Consider the following 18,930-nt stretch of genomic DNA (forward strand, 5'->3'; position numbering starts at 1 on the left):
TGGCTTGCCCCTCGCCAGTCCCTCATTTACTCCCCGGGCTTGGCCATTTATGTCCTCCAATTGGTCCCCTACTTTGCCCTCTAATCCTACCAATTTGACTTCTTGGCCCCCAATTTGGCTTCCCAATTGCTCCCCCATTCTATTTTCCATTCCCTCACTATTAGCCCTCATTTCTCCCATTTCCTTACTCAATCCCCCAACTTGGCTTCCCAATCGCTCACTATTCCTTTCCATCATTTGTTCCATTTCTCTGCTGGATTTTTCAGCCATTTTTTGCCATATACCCCATCATCTGCACCATGAAAAGGTCCATATTCACTGGCGCCGCGGACTCAGCTACCGCAGCCATGTGCACGGCGCCGCCATTTTGTGTGCCTGCAACCCCCTCTACCACACCTTCATTATCCTCCTCCATTACTCCCACCTCTTCCCTGGGGTCCTGAGTTGACTCTAAACCTTCTGCTATCTACCCTACTGGCATCCGATCGCCTTGACTATCCATAGCACGATTTTAATTTGGTTTTTAATAAATATTTCGGCCGCTCATAATTTTGACAAAAAAAAAAATTTTAATATAAAAAATTTGGTTCGGGCCCAATCCCACTCCTGACACCAATTGTTGCGGATTCGGGGTCGGCGCTCCCCTTACCAAGGGGGGGGGGTTAATCCCCTTGTCTTTTAAGCTGGCCTTCCCCCAATCCTGGAAGCTATAACGCTCCTTTACGGTCGAGATTGGCCAGGGTGATTGGTCAATGGAGTTCCAAATACCTGAGTGCCAATCCGACCACAAAGCAGGGAGATAACTCCCGCTCGGACCGTGGACAAGATGGAAATTGCCGAGCTCGTCAGTCCATAACTTCTTTGGTTTTCTTTTACTTTTATTAAATATTTGTTGGCAGGCTAACATTAAAGTATCACCCTTTTTATTTTTTAAAGGAACAACCCAAGCAAATCTACTTCTCAAATCAATAACGGTTAAAGCATACCAGTATCCCTTATCATTATTTAGTTCGATTAAATCAGCGGACCATATGTGGTCAGTGTCTTTGGAATAAACCTTCCTTCTTTTAAACTTGGTGATTATAGGTTTGTGTAATTCTTCAGCCAAAAGCTCCTCAGTCTTGATGACATCATTAGAGCCTAATAGTTTTTTGAGGAATAACCAAGACCAAGTTTCAATTTAACACTTATCATTTTTTTTTACAATAAACCTATCAACTTTCTCTCTCAACGTAGGATTTCGTATCAAAGACAAATTATACAACATTTCTCTATCTGCTTCATGTTTTTCATCCAATGTAGTGGTATTTCCATAAGCAATTTCATGTTTCATACACACTTCATCAACCCTATTTATAGGTTTAGACCAAGGTTTAGGATTGTCAGCCTCATCTAATCTTTTATCCAAGTTTGTTCCTGGACCACAGAAAGAATACCCTGGAAGGTGTAATTCCCCTGGAATTCCAGTTGTTGTAAATTTACTTCCTGACAGAAACTTTTGTATGTCTCCTCCACTTTTAGGAGAGATGAATTGGCACTTTTTAGAGCCACACACTTCACATGTTCCTTTTTGATAAACTCTATTATTTTTAGCTTTAACATGAGATATTTTTAGATTTAGTTTTCTTTTTACATTTGAGACAATAACTCATATTTATTTATCAGAAAATGTCTGACAGAGTATCAAAACCTTTTTGGTTTTCAAGATATACATTTCTATCTTAATTTTTAAAACATAAAGAATCCTTAGGAATGCCTTCACTCTCTCCTCCATTTATTTACAAATAAAAACTAACTAAAGTCAAAAACACCAACATCATCAACTATATGACCTTTGTCTTCTTCATGTAAATCTCCTCGCTGAACTCATCTCAACCATTTTTAAAATCATTATCTTAGTAAGAGTCGTTAATTCTTTATTTTCCTCTTCGGTGCATTGAGATTGATTTATTTGCTGTAATAACACTCAATCTTTTACGAATCTCACTGATTTCCATCTTTTTATATTTTTCCTCCCTCTCTCTTTGCTCACTCTCCTCCTTCTCTCTTTTCTCCCTTTCCTCCCTCTCTTCCTTCTCTCTTTTCTCCCTTTCCTCCCTCTCCTTTTTCTCTCTTTCCTCCTTCTCCTTTTTCTCCCTTTCTCCTTCTCCTTTTTCTCCCTTTCATCCTTCTCCTTTTTCTTCCTTTCATCCTTCTCCTTTTTCTCCCTCTCCTCCTTCTCCTTTTTCTCCCTTTCCTCCCTCTCCTCCTTCTCCTTTTTCTCCCTTTCCTCCCTCTCCTCCTTCTCCTTTTTCTCCCTCTCCTCCTCCTTCTCCTTTTTCTCCCTCTCCTCCTTCTCCTTTTTCTCCCTTTCCTCCTTCTCCTCCTTCTCTCTTTCCTCCTTCTCCTCCTTCTCTCTTTCCTCCTTCTCTTCTTCAACTCCTTCCCTTGCTACCCTTGAGTTTGAACCCCAAAGAATATTATACATATACTCATCTGGATTTTGAGATATTCTTGTATCAATAATTATTTTTCTCATAATAGGATACCAATAAGATTTGTTGATGATTTATAAAAGTTTTATATTTCATAACTTTGAGAAGTTCATTTTTATTTAATATTTTAAACAAGTCTCTATTTGTGGGTTTAGCAATATCAGTATAACGCCAGTTTTTTATGACAAAAATCCCATGTATATGCTCCAAATCATAAGGTATGTAATACCGAGCACCCTTTTCTTGTAGGTATCCTTGAATACAAAAATTATAATTCTCTTGTAGTCTTCTTCCTGTCATTTATGTATCAGAAATATATGTGAGATTAATATTATGACAGGTAATACCACCCCATCTTCCCACTACCAAATCGGTTTGTATTCCTCGGCTTTCTATCCTTATCTCATTACCTTCCTTCTTTGTCATGCTAACCATCGCTATACTATCATATATTTTTCTTTTCTTAAAATCATGTATTTGTTGTTTACTAATTGTACTTCCACATAAATCCTTATCCTCACCAAGCGGATAATATTCTTCTTTATGAGACTGATTAAAATCATGTAGGTCTTCTAAGTTTATTGAAAAGGACCAATTATACCCTAAATCAGGCATATCATACCCCCATTTATTAATTCGCATATTAACTATATGTCCTTCTTTATAAAATTCAATTGTAAGCAGATAGTTAAATTTAATGAGGAAAGGTGTATGGTCAGTATAACCAGGTGTTGTGGTTGTGAATTTTACTTGTTTAACAAAACGTGCTGTTTTATTTAAAGATATATATTGTGATAAATCACTGAATCTAATCAAGTCATTCGCATCTGTAGGGTTTGGATAATTGATTAATTTATAAGTATTCTTCATATTAATATTTTTACTTATACTATATTTTTGTCGTTCAGCCTGTGCCTTTGTATAATAATTTGATAAATCAATATCCTGAGAGGATTCTCCAAAGATAGAACCATGTTTTCCGACATGTCATTTATATTAGATTAAAAATGATATCATAAAAATTTTCATTATTGTTGAGTTGAAATAATACATAAAAACATAATTGACCACAACATTTAGAATTAATTTCTTGAACTTGAAATGTTTGATAAACACCATTCTGTAAGAATTGTATTACTTCAACAGGCGGTGGCATACCATAACTATCAAAATAATATTTATCCTGACTATTATGAATATAAACTATATAATTATCTATAATACTATAATAATATAACCTGACTATAATATTTATCCCAACCCTGGTGTTGGGCTAGCGGCTAGGGTGCCGGCTTAGGATCCAAGGATCCTGGGTTTGAATCCCGGTCGATCGCTGAATTAATGCCAGGGGGGTTGAATCAGCCTGTCATCGTTCCGATGTCGGCTAATTGAGTACCAGTTCACTGGTATTCCCTGTTTGTCGTAAAAGGCGACAAAAAGGGTTGGCGTCAGGAAGGGCATCCGGCCGAAAAACATTGCTTCAAAAAGGGGACCCAAAAACAACAACAACCACGGTCCCGGAAAAAGGCCAACCCCCGCTTGCGGGGAGAAATGGCCTCTAAAGGTGGTTTTTTTTTTTTGGTTTTTTTTAATGAATATAAACCCAATGAGAACCATTCTGTGTGTCTAAATTCATAATAATATTTTTTGTATTCTTGGACAACTTTGTTAATTCATCTCTCATACAGATTACCACATTATCAATTTTTAGTTTTTTACAATACTTAGCTAGTTCTATATTTGACGTTGTATTCTTTCCAAATTGTTTAAACCATTTATCCATTTATTTATGAGAAAGATATAATCCATTACCCTGTTTAGTTAGTTTAACACCTGCTTGAGCGATAGAGGAAAGCATATCTCCAACCAACAATCTAGCTTTATCAGGTAGACTTTCAAGTTTTTGAGCAAAATCCACAATTATACCACTTCCACTAATTTATTTCTCCAACTCCTTGTTATGTCTTTCCAATTCTTTTTGGGCTTTTAGTTGTGCCTTCCTTTCGTTCGCAGTTTTTACCGCTGCTGAAATACCACCAGTCAATGCTCCTGCCGCACTTAAACCAGCAAATAAAGGAATTAGAAACGGGAGAAATCCTCCCTCTTGTAATGAATATTTCTTTAACATAGGTTTTGTTATTTTAATTTTAAGTGATCCAGCATCATTTAGTGTTTTTACCTGCTCTCTTGTGAGTAAAACATCAATTCTTACTGCTCCTTTTCTTTGAATTGTATTAACATTAATAAGACAAGGCTTTTGATTTTGAATACAAGATGTTAATTTATTAAGATTGATTTGATTAACATATACCGGTTCTTTCCTACTCATTTATTTATGAGAAAAAACCTATGTGATATTAATCATAACACCATTATCTGTATTAATCTGTAATTCTGTTTCTTCCAAAAGCAAACAATATGCATTAACCTATTCACTCTCCCCTCTTTCAATGTATAGAGAAGTATCCACTCTATTAGACTTTATAGTTTCTTTTTGAGAACTCGGGTCAATTGCGTAGATCATATAAAGTTTTTGAAACGCAACCATATCCAAAATTGGGTCATTATTACCATTGCTTTCACACACCTTTTGGTAAGACTTGTAGGCTTCCGCATAATCATTTTTTCCCCAATAAATTTCCAATCTATCTCGCGGATAAAATGTGCCATCAAGAGAAACCCGAAGTTGTTTCACCTTAGCATTATCACTCAGCGCATTATTCTTATCAGTACCGTCCTCTCCATCTGGTTTTTAAAAAATGAGCCATAGGTATCGTGGCTTTCCTTGAAGAACCCCCAAATTCCAAGTGTAGGTAGTGTGTTCCAGTTTAACGTGTTGACATCTTCTTTTAAGGTATGATACATTTAGCGGTTTATTTGAGTTAATTCTTCTGTTTAACATCTCTTCCGTTTTAAGATTAGGAGTATATTCGCTGATATACCAACACAAATCATTAATAACAAATTTATTATTATCATCAAAAGCATTTTGAGCCCCAAAAAGCAATCTATTTACATTATCATTCCTTTGTAGTTGAAATCTAATTTTAAGCCCATACAAAACTTTATCATAATCACAAAATCCAAATATACCTTTAAAAGGTACTGCTACGGTAAAACTATTCTCTGCTTTTGCATCATCATTATACATTGCCTTCCTTTGACTCTAACCAGGGTCAGCATTTGTTCCCGTTGACATATCAGGAATAAAACCTTCAACAGCTTCCTTACCCATTCTATCGCTAAACGAATATAGTGTAAATTTCATCATTTCAGATGTAGCAGAGACATAATCAACCGCTTCAACCTCTTGTGTTCCAATATACAGGCGAACACTATCAAACATTTTCCAGAAGAAATCATTTACGAGTGTAGCATTAGTGTTATTCGCAGCCTTAGTGAATTTAAATTTACACAGCAAGAAACTATCAGCGAGATTCAAGTAAGTTTGTTGATTATTTATTTCAAAACTTTTTGTTCCATTTGAATTCCAGTCTGTTCCTGTTTATAGCATTTACCTTAAAATAGTCTTCCTTTTTCGTGGTTTGAAATGATAATTGTATCATCCAAATCATAGATACTATCAATCGCTTCCATACTTGTATTTATATAGCATTAAAATCGTTGAAACCCTGACCCAAGTATTTTAATGATTTTTTGTCGTTCTTGTGAAGATAGTTGAGTTTTACCTTTTTTTATTTCTTTGATTGCTTGTAATTTATGAGACTCCTTTTGAGCATCTTTTATACTCTTTATGGCACCCGCAACTGAGCCCACGGCAGAAGCAGTTGAACCAATTAGGTCTTTATGTTTAAGAATGGTTGAACCAATACCCATTAGAGTATCAATTATCCCATCTCCTTTATTTCTAAATTGATATCCCACACCCCGTTGTCTCTTTGGTTTATAGTATCCTCTACCAAGAAACATACCTTCACCCTTATAGTATGGTGAAAGGAACATCCCATCCCCTGTAATTACTTTATATTTTCCCAACTCGTGTTTTCTCACAATAACCATTATTTATTTAATGAAAAACTTCACGTAGGTGAATTCTTAATGGATATAATTTCTTCATTAAAGGAGATCATACGATTATCTTGATCGGTTATCCTAAAACTTACTCTGTATATGGTTTCTCCTGACACAGGAAAATTGTGGGGTCTCATAGACAAGATTTTTTGGTTCCATATTAAATTTATAACCAATCGGGGTTGAGTATGCGCTGAATGAAAATATTGTATTTGTTCTTATTCCATCGTTATAAGCACCATCAATCAAATCACAATGAATTAATACTGAATTTATACCGGAGGATATTTGAATGACATTATCACTGTAAAACGTTCCGTTAGTTTCAATCTTTTTTGAAGAGAAACCCAATAGCTCTCTAAACGATTTTTCAATCGTGAAATCAACTTTATAATTATTTTTAAGTTTAATAGTTGATTTTGAAGTGTGTTTTTGAATATCTATTACAATATTTTTTGGTTCATCACCTTTTTCTTTCATAAGGCGAGAGACTTCAGAAGATATTTGAGAAATCTCGTAAGCTCCGGGTGAAACTGTTATAGTTTTGTACCCACTTCCTGGATTATAACTAAACTTGTTGTTTTTCTCTGTGATATTAAAAAGTGTATTGTAAGTCTCCATTGACAACAAAGAAGCCTCATATTCTTTTGTGGGGTCAAGTTGTAGTGGGTAAGGGAATGAAGCTGTGTAATCACTCGTTGTGAAATTAAAACTAAGAATTGTGCTTCTCATCTTATTTAATATCTAATAAAATGTCTTTGTATTGACATTTATTAATTATTTTCATATTCATCAACTGATCTAAAATGGCGGATGCTTCATTAAAACAATTGTTTTTTCCAGCCTTCTTACTACCTAACAACAATAATAACCTATTAACTAATTGTGATGGGTCATTTGGAAGAAAGCTAACACCCGAACCAAGCTTACTGAAAGCATCAATAATATGTTTCTCCTTCTCATTCTTCTTACTTTTACCGGCAACAGAAACTCCATAATCAAGTGAGTTTAGTAAATCAATATATACCCTATCTTCCGCATTTTCCATATCAAGTGGTTCATCAAAATATTTTGAACCGCTGAATCCGGAGTTTGTTAGAAGAAACATTAATCTTGGAGTTAATTCAACATTTGGTTGAGCAGAACTTAAGAACACCAATTTATCATTAAATATCAATAACTTTTCTTTCACAAGATGGAACTATGCTGGTTCTTCTGTTGGAATGAGACCTGCTCTGGTTTTTGAACCCGCCAAATATTCATTGTTTTGAAGAGCTTCCACAACATAATTAGGTGGTTGATTTACCTCCTCAAGTTTCCGAAATAATCCTTCATCATCATTTTTTTTTTTTTTTTTTTTTTTTTTTTTTTGTATACAAGATCGAGGCTCGTGAAAGAGCGAACATTAATCACACAGAAAGACAAACCGACACATAAAACATATAACATCGGGAGCAGTAGACAAGATGGGGAGAGAGGGGGAAGGACACAAACACAACATTTGAGAGCAGGGACCGAGAGACATGGAGACATGGAGACATCGAGAGATCTGAGAGAGGGCGAGGGCTTTGGGGGGGGGGGGCATGGGAAGGGGGTGGTGGGAGAGGTATAAAACATATGGACACTGCCAGGACTTCCAGGAAAGAAGTTGGAATTTCAAACAAGGTGGATCTGGGGTGAATTAGCGGGGGTAGAAAAGATCAAGGTTTTGGATGGGGGAAGATAAGAGATGGTGGTGAACAGCTGTTTTAAAGACCTGGAGGGAGGAGTGGGATTGAAGGGAGTGAGGGAGTTTGTTCCAGAGGCGGGAGAAAAGAGGAATGAAAGAGTGAAGGTGAGCAGAGAGCCGAGATTTCGGCAGTTTAACCATCAGAGGGTTGCTGGCAGATCTTGTGCGACCTGTAGGAATATTTGGGGGACAGAGCACAGAGAGAGCTGGGGGTGCAAGGCCGGAGAGGAGTCGGTAGAAGACAGAAAGACCACCTACCTGCCTGCGGTGAGTGAGTGAAAGGCCCTCAGAGATAGCTTCATCGCGGGAGATTCCAATAATTCTGAAAGCTTTGGTTTCAACAGCGTGAAGCCGAGCTAGGTGTGAGGCAGGAGCACCGGCCCATAGGGGAGAACAGTATTCTCCGGAGAACAGTATCCGGCCCATAGGGGAGAATATTCTAATTCTCCAAGTTCTTGCTCCGTCATTTGACTAAATCTTTGAGCATTTGAAGTTTTTTTGGAGTAAATTCTACTGTGGGAACTGTAGGTGAAATCGTTTGAGTTTTTTAAAGTGGTTTTAAAAATTTCTCTTGTTTCTTTCAAAGGCTTCTTCACCAGTTAGTTTCTGTCTCCGTTTCTTCTTTATCTCTTCCTGTTGCTTTACAACTTTTGAAACCAACTCTTGATGTTCTTTAAACTTTCTTGCTCTTTCTTCGGTATTCATCTTCTGTATTTATTTATTGAAAAATATCATTTAATGAATTGTAAAGGTCAATGGGAAAATTTTCCTTTTCTTCGTCATTATAGTAAATGTGTTGAAATAAATCCTTTTCTTTAAATATTTCATCAAATTCTTTATTGGTATTAATACGAGTTGTTATTTCTTCTTCACTAATACTTGTATCTCTGCTTTTCATACATTTGCGTTGAGTCTCCTCATCGATATCAAAACCGAATGATAAAATCTTAACTCCATCACCACACAAATGTTTAATAATTTGTCTCATTCCTTCAGGATTCGTTTCTAAAATCCCAAGACCGTTAGATTTTACTTTATTTAACTCACTCTTACAATGTGAATATTTTGTAGAACCAAGAGAGACCTCCTCAAATATTTGACCTTCGTTCCTCAATCGCATATGTTTCTCCATTGAAATGTAGTAATAATCTTTCCCTTCTACTTCTCCTGGTCGCATTGCCCTGGTTGTAGTACTTACAAAACGAATCATAGGGTGTTTTTAAAAAAAACTTACAATCTTTTCATTTTTACTATTCACGAGTTTAGATTTATGAAAGTTCTTTCCTGAAGCAGATTTACCCACAAGATTAATAATAATAGTTGTCATTTATGTGTGTAAAATATCAGTTCGTATCTCATCTTGTTTCACAACAACAACAACAACATGCATTTTAAAGGCCATTTTCCCTGCTAGAGCGGGGGTTAGCCTTGCGGTCCCCATGACAATCTTCTCCATTTTGCCCTATTTTCTGCATCTTTCCTTGTTAACCCCCTTGCCCGCATTTCTTCTTCCACCATCTTTAGCCAAGTCTTTTTCGGTCTTCCCCGTCCTCTGCTTCCTTCTACATTCATTTCCATCACTCTTCTCAACCAGTCACTTTCATCCTTCCTCAACACATGACCAAACCATCTCAACCTGTTCCTCTACACAGCATCAATCACAGGCTCTATTCCCATCATCTTTCGCAATTCATCATTTGTCTTCCTCTCTCTCAACGATACTCCACACATCCACCGAACCATTAGCATTTCCACCCTTTCCAACCTTCGTTGCTGCTCTACGTTTATTACCCATGTCTCGCTCCCATAAATCATAACACTTCTCACACATGCAGCATACACCTTTCCCTTCAGCTTCAACGACACTCCCTCATCATCAGCACGCCACCCAGTTCCCGAAACTTCTTCCATGCACATCTCACTCGAGCAACCGTTGCCGAGTCTGATCCACCTTCTCCATTCAGCATGTCTCCGAGGTAGCAAAATGTTTTCACACCTTCCAGCTTCACGCCATCTCCAAGATCCAACTCAACATTTCCTCCATCTGCAGCTCCCTCTGTGCACACCTTACATTTGAATGTAGCTGCCACACTGGTTAATGACCCTCTCAGACCACTACATTTTTGATGAACCCACTCAGCGCACATTGTACATTGAATGGAGTTCACTCCGACACCCTTCCGACACACAGCACAGGGCCACTTCCCAGTTCTTTCCACCTCACCACATGCTTTACCACTTGCCATCACCTTCGTCTTTCCGATATTCACCTTCAGACCTTTTGTCTCCATACATTCCATACATTCCTTCCACTTGTTTCACAACAATATATTTATATTTTCCAATCGTGTGTTTCATATAATAATAATAATAATAATTCATTTATTTTGTATAGCGCTTTTCCAGAAGCCCAAAGGCGCTTTGACAGAGTGGAAAACATAATGCATAACAATACATGAAAACAACAATTGCAAAAAGACAAGAATCAATAGGGAAATATTTAAAGCAAAAGGAGGGAGAAGGAGAAGAGATAGTCAGGGGTTAGATGCTGTGGGTTGAATGTTGAATGCAGTGTTGAACAGGTGGGTCTTTAGTGATGTTTTGAATGTGGTGAGTGAGGAGGAGTCTCTGATGGTGTGAGGTAGTGAGTTCCAGAGGGTGGGAGCAGCGATGGAGAAGGCCCTGTCCCCCCAGGATCTGAATTTGGTCCGGATGGAGGGGGTCAGGAGGTTGGTACCAGCAGAGCGGAGGTTGCGGGTGGGAGTGTGTCTGGAGAGGAGGTCAGCCAGGTAGGATGGGGCCAGGTTATGGAGGGCTTTGTATGTCAAGAGGAGGATTTTGTACTGGATTATCTGGGGGATGGGGAGCCAGTGAAGCTTGTAAAGGACGGGGGTGATGTGGTCACGGGTCCGGGAATGGGTGAGTAGACGGGCAGCGGAGTTCTGAATGTATTGGAGTTTATTGGTGATTTTTGAGGGTGAACCATAGAGGACGCTATTGCAGTAGTCCAGACGGGAGGTGATGAAGGCGTGGATGAGGGTTTCTGCAGCCGTGGAGGAGAGGGATGAGCGGAGACGGGCAATGTTTTTCAGGTGAAAGAAGGCTGACTTTGTGATCTGTTTAGTGTATTTGTCGAAGGAAAGGGTTTGGTCAAAGATGACGCCAAGATTCCGGATGTGAGGGGAGGTGGATACTGGGATACCGTCGATGTTGAGGGCAAAGTTATGGGTGGATTTTGTGAGCGTTTTTGGGCCAATGATGATTATTTCAGATTTATCACAGTTAAGCTTGAGGAAGTTGATTTGAAGCCAGGATTTTATTTCAGTGATGCAGTTTGTCAGGATAGAGTGGGTGGCGGTGGAGATGGACTTGGTGGAGATGAAAAGCTGGATGTCATCGGCGAAGCAGTGGAATTGGAGACCATGACGGCGGATTAAGTGACCGAGGGGGGACAGGTAAAGGATGAAGAGGAGGGGGCCAAGAACTGAACCTTGGAGGACACCTTGGGGGAGGGGAGCAGTGGGGGATTTGCAGTTATTGATGGAGATGAACTGGCGTCTGTCAGAGAGGTATGATTTAATCCAAGAGAGGGCAGTGCCGGTAACGTTAAAGGTGGATTCAAGTCGGGTGAGGAGGATCGTGTGATCGATGGTGTCAAAGGCAGCGCTGAGGTCGAGGAGGACGAGAATGTTGAGGTTGCCAGCGTCAGAGGAGAGGAGAAGGTCGTTTGTGATTTTGAGGAGAGCAGTTTCAGTACTGTGGTTGGAGCGGAATCCAGATTGGAATGTTTCATACAGGTTATTGGCAGAGAGATGATGTTTGAGTTGAGTGGCTACAGCGCGTTCCAAAACTTTTGACAGAAAGGGTAGGTTGGAGATGGGTCTGAAGTTGTTTAGGGTGTCAGGGTTTAGACCGGTTTTTTTAGAATGGGGGTAACAGCAGCAATTTTGAGGGAAGGTGGGACGATGCCTGTAGACAGGGAGGAGTTTAGTGTTGCAATGATAAGTGGAGAGAGAGCAGGGAGGGAGGCCTTGACAAAGCTGGAGGGGATGGGGTCAAGAGTGCAGGTGGCAGTTTTCATTCCTATGAGGAGTTCAGAGAGGTCAGTAGGGGAGATTGGGGAGAACCGAGACAGGGGATGGCAGGACAAGGGGGGGGCAGGTGGTTGGAGGGGGAGCGGGTGTGGCGGTCGTCAAGCTGTTGTAGATGTTGTCAATTTTGCGTTGGAAGAAAGAGAGGAAGGAGATGCAGTTTCATATAATTTTCAAATTCTGTTTTACTACATAACGTAGAGCAATTATCTCTCCAAAAATTATTTACATCTATTGAATTTAACTTAAATAAAATAAAAGTATTGGCATTGTTTCTTATTGAGCGCCGAGGGAGTTGAAAATATGACTGACTAAGATAAATACAATTACATAGTAAGGGAAACATATGAAAATCTGTTAACTAAATTGTTACCAAAACATTTCTTCACCAATATGTTTGCAAAGGTGTGTAATAACATGTGTTAAAATGTTGAAGGTCAACTCCCGTGGGAAACCCAGAAAAAAAGCTGTTGAATTCGGGTACCGAAAAATTATTTTCGAGAATTTTTATTTTTTTAAATCGGCCCTTAAGTAACTTATGAGGGGCCAAATAAGGGTTTTTCATGATTCTGAGTTGATTGTTAACATTTATATTTCACCACAGACACTCCTTTGTGGAAAAATAATTTCTAAATATATCTCATTTTCTACTTTGCAGGACATGGAGTCTAGCAATATGGATGAAGACGTTACTCCACCTGTGCTCAATTGCTTCATCTGTGCACGCTCGGATACACCAGCTGAAAGGCTCATACAGGCAACTCCAAAGGGATACTCAACTTTATTGAAACAAGCAGAAACTGTCGAAAATGTTACTGTGGTGGAACGTATGAAGGAGGCTCAAAAGGAAGGAAAACTGAGGTACCACCAGAAGTGTAAAAATGATCTGTACAACAACTTTGTTGCAACCACCAAGAAGTCAGCTCAAGCATCAAAGGCAGAGAAAGAGTCATCAAAGTTGAAGAGAAGACGCACTACTTGTGAGTTCAGTTCATCAACTGGCTGCAGTTCGAGAAGATCACAGTCAGTTGACCTCCTGTATAAGGATGTATGCATTCTTTGCAACCAACCAGCCCAGCTCTACAAAAATAATCCAGCACAAGCTAGAAAGAAATACAGAGTGCCAGATAATTTGACTGCAGATACACTGAAGGCAAGCTTGCTGAAGACAGCACGGAGTCGCGGGGATGACTGGGGCACTGAAGTCACTGGACGCCTGGAAGGGATCAACGACTTGGTAGCAGAAGAAACACTGTACCATTTGCGATGCAAACTTATGTTTGCGAGAGGTGACAGTTTGTCCAAGACTGATGAGGAAGGAAAAAGGAAGAGAGGACAGAGGAGTATTGATGAGGAGCGAGAGGCAGTTTTTATTGAATTCTGCGAATGGTTAGACTCAGAATTAGAGCATGGGGGTAATGGACATGGACCAAGTCCATGAAAAGCTGCAGGAGTTTGATCAGTCACCAGAGAAGAGCCTTTCTTATTCAAAGCATTGGCTAAAGATAAAACTTCTAGAGAAATACGAAGACACCTTGTATTTCACAACACAGGAAAGAAGGGCAGATGTACTCTGTCTCAAAGATGGCACCGACAATATTCTGCGAGCGCATCATGCTAATCTTGACCATGGAGATGAGAAGACTCAGATCATAAAGACGGCACTCAAGTTCATATCCAATGATATTGCCTTGATTGATTTAGGTCCAAAGTCATACCCCACCACACACAGTATGACTGACATCGATAGTCAGCTGACACTTGTTCCTGCAAGCCTTCAGATGTTCTTGAGACCGATTGTCAAGACGGACGAAAGAGTTGCCGTTTGGGGGCAGAATTTTATTAAGGCCTGTCGACCTCGGTCTGGAGTATTGCCACACCAAATGGGGCTTGCCATACAACTTGATCATAGATTTGGGTCAAAATGGATGCTCAACAAGTTCCACCGGCTGGGATACACTGAGTCTTACACGGAGACACAAAACTACAAATACTGCTTCCTTAATAGTAGGAGTGGAGATGATGTTCCAGATACTTCTGGCACTCTTGACACCATTGTGGAGGAAACCGATGAACAGATCAATGATGAGGTTGCGGTTGATGCTGCGCTTGAGGATCAATCAGTGATGACAGCCAAAGTGCCAGCCAGTGAAAGTGAATTGTCAAGTAATGATCAGGTGGTCTTTATGGAGGTTGGGGAAACAAACAATGCAGTCACTCAGTTTGTTGGAGACAATATAGATTTAAACATTGTCTCTATTCACGGAAACACTCCCTTTCACTCAATGGGTTGGATCGAAGTCACCTCTCCGGCACCACCTTTGCCAGATCCACAGACAACAGCAGCTTTCCCCCGGGTGAAGTTGAAGGCACTCGACAAAGCTAAGATCCTGAGAGGAACTGAAGTAAAGATTATTCCATTTACGAACAGGAAACAGATAGGAACGAACGCGATCATGTTTCTCCCCCTCGCTGAGCTTTCCTCCTCCCTGGCTAATGATCAGCCACTCCTCACTCCAGGTGACACACTCTGGGCAGCGAAGTAATTAGGTGTGCATGGGTATGAGCCAGTTCCAACACTGGACCCCAGGGCTCCTGAGGAGCTATTGCAGTTCACGAGCTGTAATCGTCATGGAGATTGCAGCAACCTGCGATGCAGCTGCAAGAAGAATGGGGTCACGTGCATCTCGGCCTGTGGAGTCTGTAATGGCATTACATGCAGAAACTGTAGTCATGATGTTGTTGAGTCTGAAGAAGACATAGACAATGACTGTTGAAACTTCTGACATTGTGAATGAAAAATAACTCTTGAGTATTATATATGTATGTGAAATAAAAGCTACTTTGTGTGTAAATGTAAAATGGAAAATATAAATGTTAACAATCAACTCAGAATCATGAAAAACCCTTATTTGACCCCTCATAAGTTACTTAAGGGCCGATTAAAATAAAAATAAAAATTCTTGAAAATAATTTTTCGGTACCCGAATTCAACAGCTTTTTTTTCTGGGTTTCCCACGGGAGTTGAACTTCAACATTTTAACACATGTTATTACACACCTTTACAAACATATTGGTGAAGAAATTTTTTGGTAACAATTTAGTTAACAGATTTGTGAAATATCTCATAAAATGCCCTTACTATACAAGAAGAATGTCTCCCTCTTGTATAGTAGCTATCCATTACTGTTTGGTTTCTCTCATTTACACAATCATCAAAGATAACGAGGTTCTTTTTTGATTTATCTAAATCTTGAGGTGAAGGTATATCATCCGTATTATCACTGAGAATACAAGTTATGGGTTTTGGTTTCGATTTTGATTTCTGTGTATCACAAAATAATTGTATTATATCTTCAATATTATAATCATTTAGTTTGTTTTGAAGTTTAAATAAACCGATAATGTCTTCCTTTTTAAGACCCGCATTAAAACCCTGTGAGAGTAGTTGATACTCGGGTTGAAAACTTGACTTTGTAAAAATTATGAAATTATCATAACTAAAAAATTAGGGCCAAGGAGCATCCTTAAAAGTGAACAGGTTTTTCCACATCCGCTTGAACCAACTATTAGACATCTCAATGAATTTGGAATGTTTTTATGGTCATTAAATTTTATCTTATTTTCCCAAACGGGTAAAAAATCATTCATTTATATATTTGGAAAACAAGTCATCAAACTTTTTTTGAGCTATTTTAGAAACTCTATATTTTATCCTGAGTTCGGGTTTAATTTCAAAATAATTCATTATTTTATTTATGTAGTATCTTGTATCAACATTTCCATTAAAATTATTTTGAATAATAAATATCATTAAACCCTTATACATTTCCTCAATACAAATAGTCTCTTCCCTTGAAAGAAATGGTGTATTATCATCACAATACTTAACATTCATCTCTCTTATTAATCTTGTAAAGTAATTCATTTTTGGTTCTAATTTAAGAGTTATATATATTTTTATTTATTTATTATTATTAATTAAAATTAAATCACAGAAAATACATTGTTTATATGAACCCTCATTATTAAGCCCTATTCTATCACAAGCTGGACAATTCTCTAATTTATCATATGGAGAGTCTGGAAATTCTAAATATCCTTCTATCATATTTATATAGTAAATGTTTACTTAAACTAAACGCAAGTTTATTAGCTAATAAATACAATGTTTCAAAACACAAAAGACAAATTTCAATCGATCTCTACTTCGGTACCAGCAGAAAAATATGTCAAAGATGTTAAATTGAACAAAGATAAATATGGAAATTTTTGGATTAAACCAGTTATGGAGAATAACATGTGTCCTTTTATTAAATTTATGGGACAAGCTATGTTAATTAATAACTCTATTAAAGTAAATTTGACAAAAGTTTCTCCACTACTACTGGCAATTTACTCAAAGCTTGAAAAGATCATTGATAAAGAAGCTTTGAAAATGAATGATAAGACCATCAACAATTCTAGAGGAAACATTTGTATATTCTTTAATAGACCCAAAGATGTGGGTGAAATTAATAATATGAATATTAGTGGTGAACTATCATTCCGTACCCTGATTATTAGAGATTATTTGAAAATAACATTTAATGTAAAAAATATTGTGGTTATTAGTTCTAATGAAAGAAAATATATAGATATTGATGGAAGTTTAATGCTATGTAAATGAGTGATATTGTCAGTCAATACTCTGAGAGTCTAGGATATGAATATGATACTGAGAGTCTAGGATCTAAAGATAGTTATGATACTCATAGTTTGTGTTCAAATGATAGTTATGAGAGTAGTTTTATTGATGATGATAGTGAATCAATGAGTGATAGTGATAGTGATAGTGATTTTAGTGATGATAATTCAGTGTACACAAATGATAGTGTTCTCATTGAACTTAGATGATAGTGATGATGATGATTTTAGTGTTGAATTTTGTGATTAAAAAGCGCTTTACTTTTAGTATACCTGTAAAAAGGTGTTTTACTTTAAGTATAGTTTCATATATATAAAAAGCCTGTAAAAAGGCACTTTCTTCGAAGCACAGTTTCTACTATAAGTGTTTTACTTTAAGCACAGTTTCATCTTTAAAAAGCCTCTAAAAAAAGCACTTTGTTTTAAGTATAATTTTACTATATAAATATGATCAAAGCAACGTATTGTGACGTTTGTGAACAAAAATATAAACAATACAAAAGACACCTTAAAACTAACAAACACACATTTAATCTACTTCACCTACTAGCTCCTATTCAGAAGGAAACAAAACACTGTTCTGTCTGTCATAAAAATATCCTCAAGAAAGGCTTCGAAAGACATCTTAAAACAAATCTACATTTATCAAATTTTATCACAACTAAAAACTCTGATGGTGCATTCAAAGGACATATTAAAATAAGAGTCTTTAACTTCAAACCTCCTGAACCAGAGTCTATAGTTGATGCTGTAGAAATAGTTAAACCTGCTGTTCAAACGTTGATTGAAAAAACACTAAAAGAAATGAAACCACTTAAATTTTATATGGGAGTAAAATTAGAAATGACAAAGGACGAAGGAGTTATAGATACACCCTACATGAGAACTGAGCCACACTTTATATCTTCATATCAAGATTTTAAAACATCAGGAGGCTCTGATGAACTTATTAAACAACAGCAAGATGTGGATAATTCAATCGTAGGAAGTGGATTCAATATTGGAAAAATTATTTACATAGACATTCATATTCTTAAATCAGATCCTCCAAAAGCTTCTTCTTACATTGATTTACCCAGTGTTATCAAAAATAGAAAAGCAGTTATCAATATCAAAAATAAAGACAATAAATGTTTTCTCTGGTCTATTCTAGCACACTTACATCCTCCATATTTTCATGATGAAAGAGTATCTCATTATAAAAAATATGAGAATACATTAAATACGAAAGATCTAAAGTTTCCTATGGCTTTAAATGATATTCCTAAATTTGAAAAGATGAATAATTTATCAGTTAATGTTTATGGTCTAACAGAAACAAACAACATTCAGGTTTTAAAGCTTTCTGACAATTGTAAACAAACTCATATTAATCTTCTTTTTTTTAATTCAGAGGAAAATTCACATTATACATACATCAAAGATATTGCTAAATTAATAAAACCACAATTATGTAAAAGAACAAATAAAATATATATTTGTTTGTGTTGTCTTAACTTCTTCCATACACAAGAAAGATTAGATAAACATTCAAATTATTGTGGTGATCATAAATCAACGGTAATCAATATGCCTAAAGAAGGCTCAAAGATCACTTTCAAAGATGAAAATAAAACAATAAAACATCCATTTGTTATATATGCTGATTTCGAAAGTATTCTAGAAAAAATAGATACTGCTTCTCCAGATCCAAAAGAATCATACACAAATAAATATCAAAAACATACTCCTTGCGGTTTTTGTTATTATATCAAATCATCCGTTGGTGATAAATATCACAAGTTAGAGGAGTATAGAGGCTCAAATACCCCAGAGGAGTTTGTGAAACGACTAGAAAAAGACTGTGTCCGATTAACCAAGATAATGAGAGAAACCAATAAACCAATGTCCTTGACGAGTGAGGAGAAAAGGGAATTTA

General features: G+C 37.3%; 1 protein-coding gene across 2 annotated transcripts in view; it reads left to right on the forward strand.

The window, feature by feature from the left end:
* LOC137429199 (trans-1,2-dihydrobenzene-1,2-diol dehydrogenase) overlaps positions 1-18,930 on the forward strand; it is a 68,883-nt gene that overhangs the window by 8,765 nt on the left and 41,188 nt on the right. The window contains exon 2 of one of the 2 annotated variants that reach the window (XM_068119189.2): positions 12,985-13,767. The exons of the other annotated variant lie outside the window; for it this stretch is intronic. Coding sequence (XP_067975290.2) covers positions 12,985-13,767 — 783 coding nt within the window. Of the gene's footprint in view, positions 1-12,984; positions 13,768-18,930 lie in introns of those variants that run through there. 2 annotated transcript variants of the gene reach the window in all.

The sequence above is a fragment of the Myxine glutinosa genome, chromosome 1 (genome assembly GCF_964187855.1).
Source record: "Myxine glutinosa chromosome 1, kmMyxGlut1.1, whole genome shotgun sequence".
NCBI lineage: Eukaryota > Metazoa > Chordata > Myxini > Myxiniformes > Myxinidae > Myxine > Myxine glutinosa.